General features: G+C 42.0%; 1 protein-coding gene across 2 annotated transcripts in view; it reads right to left on the reverse strand.

The window, feature by feature from the left end:
• Positions 1 to 4,910: 4,910 nt before the first annotated feature.
• Positions 4,911 to 12,791, reverse strand: part of GATA4 (GATA binding protein 4) — a 73,643-nt gene continuing 65,762 nt past the window's right edge. For both annotated transcript variants that reach the window (XM_044292164.1, XM_044292163.1), the window contains exons 3-6: positions 11,995 to 12,161; positions 10,231 to 10,444; positions 7,886 to 7,998; positions 4,911 to 7,792 (exon numbers count right to left, since the gene is read on the reverse strand). In XM_044292164.1, the coding sequence (XP_044148099.1) occupies positions 7,640 to 7,792; positions 7,886 to 7,998; positions 10,231 to 10,444; positions 11,995 to 12,161 (647 nt within the window). In that variant the 3' untranslated portion in view covers positions 4,911 to 7,639. The remainder of the gene's footprint in view (positions 7,793 to 7,885; positions 7,999 to 10,230; positions 10,445 to 11,994; positions 12,162 to 12,791) is intronic.

A 12,791-nucleotide genomic window follows, 5' to 3' on the forward strand; every position in this document is an offset into this window, starting at 1 on the left:
GCATATGGTGGGTGCAGTGTATTTGTGTGGAGAAAGCTGAGTGATATGTCTGAAGTTATTTTTGCCTGGTCATATGATCCTCCATCAGCCTTTAAGGGGCCATACTATATGAAATATAGAAAATAGCACAGAATATCAACAAAGGCTATATTAGTGCCAAATAATCATCTTACAAACAAACTGATCAACAGTAACCAGAAAATGGCCAACCCCATTAAGGCACCCTCCTCTGTGGGAGGGTTCCTGAGCAATAGGTTCCAGTTCGCTAGTTCCTTCTAAGGTGTCCTGCTTCACATTTGTCTACCTGTGTATGGACTTCTGTCTGTTTCCTGGATTTCAATTCTTTACTGCCTGTCCTGACTCCTGTCTGACCTTGAGCCTCCTGTCCCTGACTATGTTATTGCCTGATCTCTCTGTGTTCCACAGCAAGAAGCATTGCTGGCAGAAAGCAGCCCTACTGTCTTCAAGTGTAAGAAGATTGCTACTATGGTGGCTGGAAACACTGGGAAAAAGAAGAAGACGACTAGTGGGTCCTAGCCACCAGACTGCAGGAGCCAGGGAGCTGAAGACTAGTGTGGTGGCCATGAGGCCACTGTAACATTGTTGAACTGATGGTATGAGAATTTTATGCTGGAATGCATGATTTCCTTTCTCCAAACATAATACTTTTCATTTAAACCAAAAAGGTCTATTTTGGTCTCATCTGTCTACAAAACATTGTTTCAATAGCCTTCTGGCTTGTCCAGGTGATCTTTAGCAGACTAAAAAAAATGAGCAGCAATGTTATTTTTGGAGAGCCGCGACTTGCAGTTCTGCCATGCACACCATTGTTGTTCAGTGTCCTCCTGAAAGCGGACTCTTGAATATTAAAATTAGCTAATGTGAGAAAGGCCTTTAGTTACTTAGAGGTGGCCTTGGCTTCCTTTGTGACCTTGTGGACTATTTATGGTATATTCAGGCGGAGGATTTTGAGCGCGGGTTTCAAAGCGGATTCAGTATCAAAAACCAGATCAAATCTGCACTGAAACTGCCTCCTATTGTTTTCAATGGGAGGCTGTGCCGCAGTTCATGTTTTCAAGACTGTGCCAAAAATGTACACGTCCATTCTTGCCGCGGTCACTGGGCAGACCCCTCATAAAGCTGCAGTGGGAGACTGCTTTTGGTTTAAATCCATTCAATGGAGCTAAACCTAGAGTGTGTCCACATGAAAACTCACAGCAGAAACCGCAGAACATCTTGTCTTTTGGCATGATTTTTTTTTTGGTAGTCCGCTCCTGGGGAAGGTAATAATGGTCTTGGATTTTCTCAATTTGTACACAATCTGTCTGACAGATTTGTGGAACCCAAACTCTTTACAGATTTTTTTGTAACCTTTTCCGGTCTGAAGAGCATCAACAACTCTTCTTCTGAGGTCCTCAGAAATCTCCTTTCTTTGTGTCATGATACACTTCCACATATGTGTTGTGAGGATCAGATTTTCATAGATCCCTGTTCTTTAAATAAAACAAGTTGCCCACAAAGGAAATCGTCCTATATGAATACATTTTTTACATAGACATATCCATTTTTTTCTGACAATATTCTTCTATGCCTTCTGATCAAGAGATCAGCCTGAGCTGGCTTACATCAGAGAAAACTATGGTAGAAAAATCTGTAATGAAACTACTTATCTCGACCAAAGTGGAGAAATCCTGGGAAAAGTTATAATGCTATAATTAAATTACTATTGGGTTGTAAAATCTGCAGCAAGGAAAGTGGAGGATGGTAGTAGTTGTACTAACGGCAGCTTTCACATCGGTGATCCCTGGGACATTCAGTGGTAGGAGGGCGCACCATTTCTTCTCTCGGGACACACTCTGTTTATGGGGCCCTGTTTGGTAGTTGAGGTGCCATTGATGTGAATAGGTTTTGGGGTGCAAGATAAAGTCCTGGAATGTTGCAATACAATGCAGATGTTGGTGAAGACAATGAGGAGGCCAGTAAGGGTCAGGACAATTTTAACAGAAGTTTTAGGCATTTTACTCCAAGGTTCTGTGTATAGGAGAGTGGGCAGTTTTGTAGTTTCCTCTGGGTTTCTTTACAGATAAGCATTGGAGCTTTTCTATAATTTACTAAATCTGCTCACATTTTTTCAAAGAGGTTCTGTCTGTCTCTTGCAGCTTTCTTTGCTATCACATTTTTTCTGTGCAACCATGGAGCGTCTCCTAGATGACAAAATGGGTTCTTTCTCAGGTTGCAGATCAATGCCCAGGTAGTTAAATAAGTATTTCTACAGTTCCCACTGCGGGGCAGATTATAACATGTGATCAGGCTGTTTCTTAATTAGGGCAGGATATCTGAAACTTTTAGACCACCAATTGGCAGCGAAGTCCATAGCCCTAAATGTAGGCTTTGTTTTCAATTTCTTGTATTCTTCAGTACACGCCTTTGTAATACACCATGTACAATCTCTAGTTAAGTTTACTTTTCCCTCGGAGGCTGATTCACTTTCCTGTCTGTTGCTGCACTCTCTCAGACAGCCTATCTGGCACACACAGCCTCCTAGTTAGAGGGGTGGAACCAGCCTTACCCAGATACAGTAACTAAGGAGCTGTCTGACTAACTCCCTACTCTCCATACACAACCTCCAAGTTATGGCTCATGCACATGACTGTACCCTACGGAATTTTGCTGGACAAAATGTACTGTTCTCTATAGAACAGTCCTATCCTAGTCCATAAAACGGAGCACAGTGTGCTGTCCACATCTTTTGCAGGCCTATTGAAGTGAATGGGTTGGCACCGGACCTGCAAAAAATGCGGATTGGATGCTGACAAAAACCACGGTCTTGTGCATGAGCCCTTACACAGTGCATAAAATACAGTGCATTTACCCTTTGCAGTGGGCTTCCAGGACACTGTATATATTGTTCTCAAGAAGATGGTTTGGAGCCTCCTTGAACCAGTCCACAGGTGCTTCCTGGACTCAACTAACACATAGTCTACATTCACACGACAGTAGTGTTTTGCGGTCTGCAATTTGCGGATCCGCAAAACACGGATACTGACCTGTGTGCATGCCGCAATTTGCAGACTGCACTTGGCCGGCACTATGATAAAAATGCCTATTCTTGACCACAATTGCAGACAAGAATAGGACATCTTTTTTGCGGGAGGCGGGAACGGAACATCAAATGCTGACAGCACATGGTCTTTTGCAGCCCCATTGAATGGGTCCACACCTGTTCCACAAAATTGCAGAACGGAAACGGACCCAATCATACGGTCGTGTGAATGAGCTCATATGCAAATTAGCTCCCCTTCGAAAGGAAGAAAACTTTCTCATATCAGCCATACTAGAGACTCCTCCAAAAGGAAGAGCGACCCATTTGTAGACATCTGTTTTGGTGTTCTTGCTCCCCATCAGTACAGAGTAGGGTATTTGTCAGCTGGATAGGATGTCCTTGGTGCAGCTGGGTGGGAGGTTCTGGTTCTCCATGATGCGATCCAGCAATTTATAGAGACTTACTTCAAGAAATGCTCATAAAACTGTTGTCTGCAGATGCATACAGACACCCATCTGCAGACAACAGTTTTATGAGCATTTCTTGAAGTAAGTCTTTTCCTTTTGGAGTTGTGTGGTTTGGCTGGTAAGAGGTAGTTTAAACATTGTCCTAAGAAATATCCAAGGTGACTTGTTAGGTTGATCATTTCACCTTTTCTGTATGCCTCCATGGCTCCTCTGTTTGATTTCATCCTGCCATGATTCCCTACGTATGTTCATTGCAGCAATCTTCAGTTTTACGTAAAGCTGTGTCCACATATCTTTTTTTTTCTTTATGTTTGGATTTGTGAAGGATGACTATAGGAAAACATAGCAGACAATGCTTGTCTATACAGCACAATAAAAAAAAGTATACCGATGTATATCAGGATGCCAATATTACATTATTTTGGTCTCTGGTGGGCTACGAGGGTCTATGGACCTGTATGCACCAACACATATGCCAGATATAATTAGGCTTAAGAGCATACCTTTAGGCATATCGGAATTGTCTTCTGGCCCAGTGGCTCAATGAATTGCTGTACTTCAGCAGCACCCTGGCACATATTTCTGATGCCACACCAGTGAGGGAAACCAGCAGTATTTTTGTTATTAAAAGTATTTTACATCTACGGTCATTTTGCCATATACTACTGGGCATGATGTTATGTTTTGAACCTTTATTTATGATTATATGCCCTATTGTACCTCAGGGGGTACTACAAATTGTATATTGATTTTCATTATGTATTTTATTGTTTGCTTCTGTCGGTAGCTGCCAGCAGGGAATGATTGGCAAAGGTTGACAAGGAACAGAGCTAACCACTTTGTTCTTCCCATCTTGGAAGCAATTGGCTTGACCTGCTCCCTGCCAAGAGGAGGAGTTCCTGAGCAGACACGGAGAGGAAGCAACCTGCAGAGCTCCTGCTCCTGATTTCTTCAAGTAAAACCTTGAGACTCCAGACAGCAGTGTGGCCTGCTACCATCAGCATTGATGACATTGCTGCTAGGTGTGGGATTACAGCCAAGACACCCATCACCAAACAACCAGTAGGCCAGGATCACCCAAGTGTCAAATTGCCATAAAATAACCCACCTCCATATCCTTACTGGTTTGCACTTAAACCCTGCTGCTACTTTATGTATTAAAACTTCTATCTTGCATTTAGTAAAAAAGACTTTGTTACGTTTAACTCTCGCCTCATTCTTCAATACTATATATCCACTGCACTGATCCATAGAGAGGATCGTCCTGAGGGAGTACACCGTGACACAACACTTCATCAGGGTCCAGCTCCTCAGGGGGTAGCTGCACTATACCCTCACCAATAAATAAAAAATTTCTGGACCTTACAGAAAAAAGCAGACAGCAAAATTGTTTTTTTTTAGTCTGTTTTATTTTCTGAATTTTGGATGGTTGTTAGAAGTAGTTTGCGACCACTTCATGTTGGAACGTTTTACCTGTGTGTTGGTGTTTTATGCCTTTTGTCGCTTTATAAATCAACTCAATAAAGGAAGAGTAAAACTTTTAGTTTCACAAGTTCAATAATAAGAAAAACATTTATCATCATCAGAAACCCTTAAGTCATTGAATTTAAGTTACCTTTATGACATACATTCTCATCAATCATGTACATTGATTTGCAATTGCATGTTTAGAAGATGGTGGAAGTTATGACAGAAGTCGCTATTATTCATTACCCTCGAAACCTGGACATTCTTTTTATGACTTCCTGTCCAATCACAATAATGTCAGGGCATGGAGAGACAACAAAAAGCACATAGCCAGTCATTATTCCCTGTCTCCTTTCATAGCTGATTATTCCACACGATGGTTGTCTGCAGAGAGCCATGACTATGGAAAATTCAAAAAGGAGCTGTTGACATGATTCTAAGAAAATCTGATAATTTGCTAGCAAAATTTTTGTATATACAGATTAAGACCCGAAAGGGCTGCCTTCACTAGTGACTACATTCCTCAGGCTGCCATATTGGTGGGACTCTGTCTACCCAGTGCTTAGAGCTGAGGTGAAAAGCTAATTATTTTTTTGAGAATTCTTGCTGTATATATGTAAAACAACAGATATTTTTTAAAGGCAAAATTTATTTCTGGAGTGCTATGAAACTTTAAAGATAATTGTCATGGGCAAAGAACTTTACTATATGTAGAAATGTCTCTGCAGATATCTCAGAATCTTGAGTTTTACATTTTGGAATGGGAACCTTCTATGTATCTTTTGTCAGTTCAGTAAGACGTTGGTTAAACCTCATCAAAAGAACACTTCTTGAGAACACCACACCTCATTTAGACCAGATTTTTCTGTGGCTGATTTTCATTTCCCTCTATATTATGCACATATTGACCCTTATTTGAGATGACCTCTCCTTTCCGCATTTCTGGTTGGTTGTATGGAAAAAGATTCAGGGCAGGACCTTGGCAGGAAAAATGGCAAGCATGCAAGGAGGTTTCCTATATGCCTACACCTGGCTATTCGAATAAGATCATGATCTTATAGAGAGTGGCTAATTAATCACCTGTACACATGATCGGACCATCAACATGGGAGTCTAAATACTAGGAGCTAAAAACTAGTGGAATTCAACCTGAGAGATCACATTTTGGCTAAAACTATCTGCCATTGGCATCACAAATGGTTGATCATGTTGACTTCTGAAAGAATGGTCACGATTGTTGTAATTTAAGTAGAAAAGATCCAAAGATAAAGAAGTCTTATGTCCATTCTGTCTTCAAAAGTGTCAAACTCTCTAACAGAAAAACTCATTGCCCTCTGTCTTCCCATCTATTTACATTACCGTGGGTCCCTCAAATCCATTGCATCCTTGCATTTGGCTAGATGTACCTGGTACTGACACTGGCCATGAACTTTCCCATACGACAGAGTCTGTTGTGACTGTTTCTCTTTGTAAAAAGACAAGCCATCAAGTGTACAAAGGAACCAAACATGTTCCGTATCTGATATCCACAAGAATTAGAGGCAGCCACCTTGGTGTGGACTAAGCAAAATTCTATGAGAAATTGATCTTTTCTTCCAAAAAGTTATTCCCACCACTTAATATACAAGCTGCAAGCAATTCCATCCATTTTTTCCAACCTGAATGGAGTGTGGTTATTTGCTCAGATTATGACTGGGATGATCTTCGAATGAGCAGTCAACTACCCTCAAAACAGGGCATCATAACAGTCGATGTGATGAAATGTATGCAAAAGTCATATTTAAATAAACTGCAGAATATAATTCTAGCTTCATTTTACTCAGCATTTTACAAAACTACAGATTGACGAAGCTTAAATAACACTTTTTTTTTCCAAACTTCACTGTGTGGATCTGATTTTTACAGGGTAATTGGTGGCTTCCTGCATGGATAAGGAAACACCAACACTTATGGATTTATTACAAAGTTCTTAAATTTGCGCAAATTTTCATGTTAATAAGACGTGCACCATAACTACTTAAGAACCCACTGGAAAGGGAGAGACTAAAATGGAACCAATTCTGCCATTTGCTTGGATAAACGTAAGAACAAGTAACCGATTTACCTCGGAACTGGTTAAAAAAAGGCTTACAGCAGTGGTAGCGTTTGGGAGCACCCCCTTCTTGATGAAGAACAAAATGTCCTTTTCTTATTTTGAATTTCATTAGCACTGATTTCCACAACAATAACGATAAATGCAAATGAAGCTGAAAGATTTCCAGACACTTCCAGTGTTGCTCCTTAATGTACAATGTCCCCCCCCACCCCTTCAAAATTTGCTGTCGTTTTTTAAACGGTTTCTGGCAAGCATGATTTTGGTACGGAGAAACATTGATTTTTCTCCAGCAGCTTTTCTGTCCATTCACATTAAATACCGTCCAATGTATAAAAGTCTTTTGCTATAAGAATAAACATTAAATTACTTTGCTAGAAGTTCCTTTCAATTCTAAAGTAGCTGAAACTCTCTCACTCTCGAGAGCCCAGAATTTTTTACTTTTTTATTTTTCAGCGACATCTCCTCTGGCAGTTTTTTATTATGATGTACAATGACCAAATCCTTTGGATGATAAACCGAATGTTCAAGCCATGACTGGAGGTGCTGAAGGCCAGAGGGAGAGTTGAATTAAGCTAAGACCAAGCTATTCCAGGAGTCATTTTTGGAGCTGGCTTGAGGAGATGTGTTGACTGAAGAGTGAAAAGATTGAGGAGATAGCTTGAGACCCATCATCGAATGAATAGATGACGCATGACTTGTGATAGTGGATAAAGCTGATGCCTGCAAAAGAAAAAAACACTAGTAGTGAGTACATACCTAAATATTGTCAAGCAGACCATTTTATGCATTAGAGAAGCACCAGCATTGTAGTACCTGAGATATTGCTGAATGTCCATAAGGAGGCGACAGTCCGGGTTCAATTTTTATGGGGCGCATGTCTTCTGTAGTGGTAGTAGATGGAGTGGGGTTCTCAGTGCCGTTTGGTCCTGATATGAAAAGCATAAAAAGCTTATAAAAACAAATACATCACTAAGAAAAAATGCAAGAAGAGTTAAAACACTTAGGCCTCTTTCACACGGGCATCACGTTTTGGCTCAGGATGCGTCCCGGGTGCATTGCGGCAAACCCGCGTGAGTAGGAATGCAATTTCAGTCAGTTTTGACTGTGATTGCGTTCCGTTGTTCAGTTTTTATCGCGCGGTTGCAATGCGTTTTGCACACGCGTGATAAAAAACTGAATGTGGTACCCAGACCCGAACTTCTTCACTGAAGTTCCGGTTTGGGTTCAAGGTTGTGTAGATGTAATTAACATGGTTATAAGGGAAAATAATAGCATTCTTAAAGGGAACCTGTCACCAGGATTTTGGCCATAGAGCTGGGGACATGGGCTGCTAGATGGCCGCTAGCACATCCGCAATACCCAGTCCCCATAGCTCTGTGTGCTTTTATTGTGTTAAAAAAAAAGTTTTGATCCATATGCAAATGAACCTCATGTGTCCTGTATCTGGAGATGAAAGGAGCCCAGCACCGCCCCGCGTCCTCCGAATCTCCTCCTTGCTGGCTGACGTCACAGAGCTGGAGCGCCGAAATCTCGCGATGCTCGAGCTAGCACATGCGCAGTGTCGGCATCAAGTTCATTCCCTGTGCTGGCATCAGCACAGGGAACAAACTACGCATGCGCTAGCTCATGTGATGGACCATGTGATGAGCACAGTGACGTCACCACGGGTCCCTTTCCTCAAAGAAGAAGAAAGAAGAGAAGCCGGGCTGCGTGAACAAGTGGATTAAGGTGAGTTACCAATTTTTTTTTAACCCCTCCAGCCCTATTTTACTAAGCATTCTGTATTAAGAATACTATTATTTTTCCTTATAACTATGTTATAAGGGAAAATAATAATGATCCCCATCCCGATCGACTCCTAGCAACCGTGCGTATAAATCGCACCGCATCCGCACTTGCTTGCGAATGCTTGCGATTTTCACGCAGCCCCATTGACTTCTATGGGGCCTGCGTTGCGTGAAAAATGCACAAAATAGAGCATGCTGAGATTTTCACGCAACGCACAAGTGATGCGTGAAAGTCACCGCTCGTGTGCATAGCCCAATCGAAATGAATGGGTCCGGATTCAGTGCGGGTGCAATGTGTTCACCTCACGCATCGCATCTGCGTGGAAAACTAGCCCGTCTGACAGAGGCCTTAGGATCTACTAACCATAGTAATTATGAAAAGGGTGTCCATGCCGCCATCACTAAGATACCAGCTGGATACCAGTCTGGAAGAAGATGATGGGAGCTAACACTCAACACCAAAATTGTGTATTTCTTGAAATTTTTTTGCTTCCATAATTTTTTTTATGAAGTTTATATGTTAGGAGGACATTGTCATAGACCAAATTATTGAATTCTGAGTCTGTAAACGGAAAAGGAGGTCCTCTGTTAAGGATTGGATGCAAAGAGCATCACTCTGGAGAATCTGTCTTGTCATTTATTACCTAGACAACCCATTGAGCCTGTGTAATGCTTCATTTCTGCTTTGGGGTCACTGTAGGGAAACTGAACACTTACTACCAGGTTTCCCCACATATCAAAGCTAATCCCTGGGGGTCCTGGCCTGGGGATGCTTTGTGATTAGCTTATTGTCAAGGGACTCTTCTAACAAAGTTCAAAAGTGGAGAAACTCTTAAAATTTTGGTCATATGCTCCACCTTGATGTCTTTTTTTCTTTCATGAGGAACTGCAATGTTTTTCTCCTTTGGTTTGGATTTAGATGTCGGGTTGTTTTATATTTTATGAATAATGCCCTTTTTATATACTTTTGAATTGAAGCAACTTTCAAATAATTGTCCTCTGCTACAAGAATGTTTGTACAAAAGTAGAAAAACTTGCTGACACTGGTGTCCTTCAAGTAACAGGAAATCACCCAAGCACACGGAGATATCTCACAAACAGTGTCAAAAGATCTTAGCTACCTTTTACCATATTTGGTGACAAACTGAGAAAAACATGATTGCTTGCTTCTTAAAAACAGTGCCACACCTGGCCACAGGTTGTATTACAACTTCAGTCAATCCAATGCCAAGCTAGATAGAAACCATGGACAGACATGGTGCTGTTTCTGGAAGAAAGCAGCCATGTTTTTCTAAGGGTGGTCAATCCCTTAAAGTTTATGTATAACACATTTGAGTTTTTAAATGGGGCTCATTTTGGACTTCTTTGTACCTGCTGGAGTTTTAGACTTGCTCAGATTCTTTGGTTTTCGTTTCCTTGTCTGGATGCCCTCCTTCTTCATTGCTAGAGGTCTAGGAACACCATGCAACTTCATATATAGTCCACAGGCGTTACATACAGGCTCTCCCTCTGCGTTTCGACGCCACAAGGTTGTAGTGGTTGTATGGCAGTTGGCACAGGAGAGGCCAACACGGCGGGAAGCGGACTGCACAAGAGAAAAGAGAGCATTAATAGTGTCCTTTAGTGATTGACCACTAGGTGGCAGGATATGTCAATGATGGACCTGTTGAAGGTTTAGGAGCTGTAAATGTAAAGAATGGGATATATTGCGAGCATGCAATCACTTTTCAATTAAAGGGGTTATTCGGGCTTTCAATATTGAGATCGGCGGAGGTCAGATACCTGCCACCCCCGCTGATCAGCTGTTTGGAAAGACGGCGCGCGTCTCTCTTCTTGTTCATCACTGCTATCTATGGCAAAGTTAGATAGTAAAAGCCCGGACAACCCCTCTAAAGTAAATTGGGGCAATTTTAAAATTATTGATAGATCCATGTTATCAATCAAGAATATGTTCCTTGCCATTGAAATGCTCCTTACTACTACAGCTGCCCAGCAGCTGTCTAAGATGTATGGTGACCTTTAGGTCCCATTCTCACATTAGAGATTTGGTCAGCATTGTCAAAACCAGAAATGGTTTCTAATGGGCAGATTTATACAGATGCAGCAAATGTTAACACTTAATGCATTGAAGAGCATCTGTCAGCTTGATCAACCCTAGCAAACCAGGCATACTGCCTGATAGGGTTGGTCATTCTGAATGCAAGGACCCCTCTGTTGCAGCAATCCAATCTTTATTGAGAAAGTCCTACTTTTAAGGGGGTTTTCAGAAATTTTCCTCTGGATAGGTCATCAGTATCTGATCAGTGGGGGTCCAACACCCGGGACCCCCGCCGATCACCTGTTTGGAGAAGGCACCGGCATTTACAATAGCGCCACAGCCTTCTCTCAGCTCACCAAGCACAGCACAGTACATTGTATAGTCGTTGTTCTTGGTTTCGCAGCTCAGTCCAATTCACTTCAATGTCATGGTCATATGGTCTAGGCCAGGCATGCTCAACCTGCGGCCCTCCAGCTGTTGCAAAACTACAACTCCCAGCATGCCTGGACAGCTTACAGCCGGGCATTGTGGTAGTTGTAGTTTTACAACAGCTGGAGGGCCGCAGGTTGAGCATGCCTGGTCTAGGCAAAGCTATGAGAGGTCTGCAGCGTTACTGCCAGTACCGGTACATTCTCAAACAGCTGATTGGCAGGGGTCCTGGGTTTTGGACCCCCACCTGAAAAATTTCTGAAAACCCCCTTATAAGTGGGTGGTTGCAATCCCAAGTATAGCCACTATCCAATGGACGGCTCTGTGCTTGGTAAGCTGCGAGGAGGCCATGGAGCTCACCAGATCCCCGCAGCCTCCTTGAACAGCTGATCAGTGGGAATACTGATAATCAGACCCACACCAGTTACCTGTTGATGGCTTATGCTGAGAATAGGCCAACATTATAAAAATCTTGGAATACCCCATTAAAGTTTGCTGGTAATGTTTAATGTGTTAGGTGTCAAATTAATGTTTGCTACACATGAGACCTGATATTGGCTTCAAAATCCTGATCATATCTGCCATGGGAGGATCGGGCCTTAGAGTGCAGCATCAAAACAACAGTAGAATTTTTTGGGGACAATTTCGTATTTCCCTAAAATCCTTACCAGCCTTCGTTGGGGCTTGATCAGCGGGCGGTTGATACCATTCATCTTATGATACAGCCCACATGCATTGCATAGGTAGTGGCCTGTACCATCCCTCCTCCAAAGAGGGGTAGACATTGCTCCACAGTTGACACATTCTCGGCCTTCTGAGAAATCATCGAAAAATTCTGAAAAAAAGGAAGATTAGAGATTGAAATTTTTAAAAAGTGAAGAATTACATCCACATACACAGACTGAATATTAGACAGTACGTTAACATTTCCTCGAGGAATGGACACCATTATTACGTTCCTTGCCACCGAATATGCTCCTAACAACTTCTATGTGGAAGAGAGTCACTGTGTAAAGTGATAGCTCCTCAAAAAAGCTGTAAATCACTCATTTATTGCCCTCCGGAGAATACTATGGATAAATATTTAGAATACATCGCTATTAAAACCTGTAGCGAATGAAACGCGCTACACGCTTTGTGCATGAACAGTAATAACAAAACCAAATAAGGTTTAATGGTCCAGCCAGTGCGGCTGGTGACTTTACTGTGTATGTAATAGTCTTTTTTTTAATGTATTTTCTTTCCCTTAGGTTTATACTACAAGGCAGTGCAAAATGCAGTATTATCACCAAGCTACCTTTTTGGTACTTCTCAAGAAGATGATCAGTATCAGATCAGTGGGGGTCCTACATCCGGCACCCCACCTCATCGGAAGGAGCCTGAAGCAGAAGGTTCGGTCCACTGTCCAGTAGTCATGCCGTGGTACTGCAGCTCCGATCTCATTCGAGTGAGCAGCAATACCCTA

The sequence above is a fragment of the Bufo gargarizans genome, chromosome 4 (assembly GCF_014858855.1).
Source record: "Bufo gargarizans isolate SCDJY-AF-19 chromosome 4, ASM1485885v1, whole genome shotgun sequence".
NCBI classification, from domain to species: domain Eukaryota; kingdom Metazoa; phylum Chordata; class Amphibia; order Anura; family Bufonidae; genus Bufo; species Bufo gargarizans.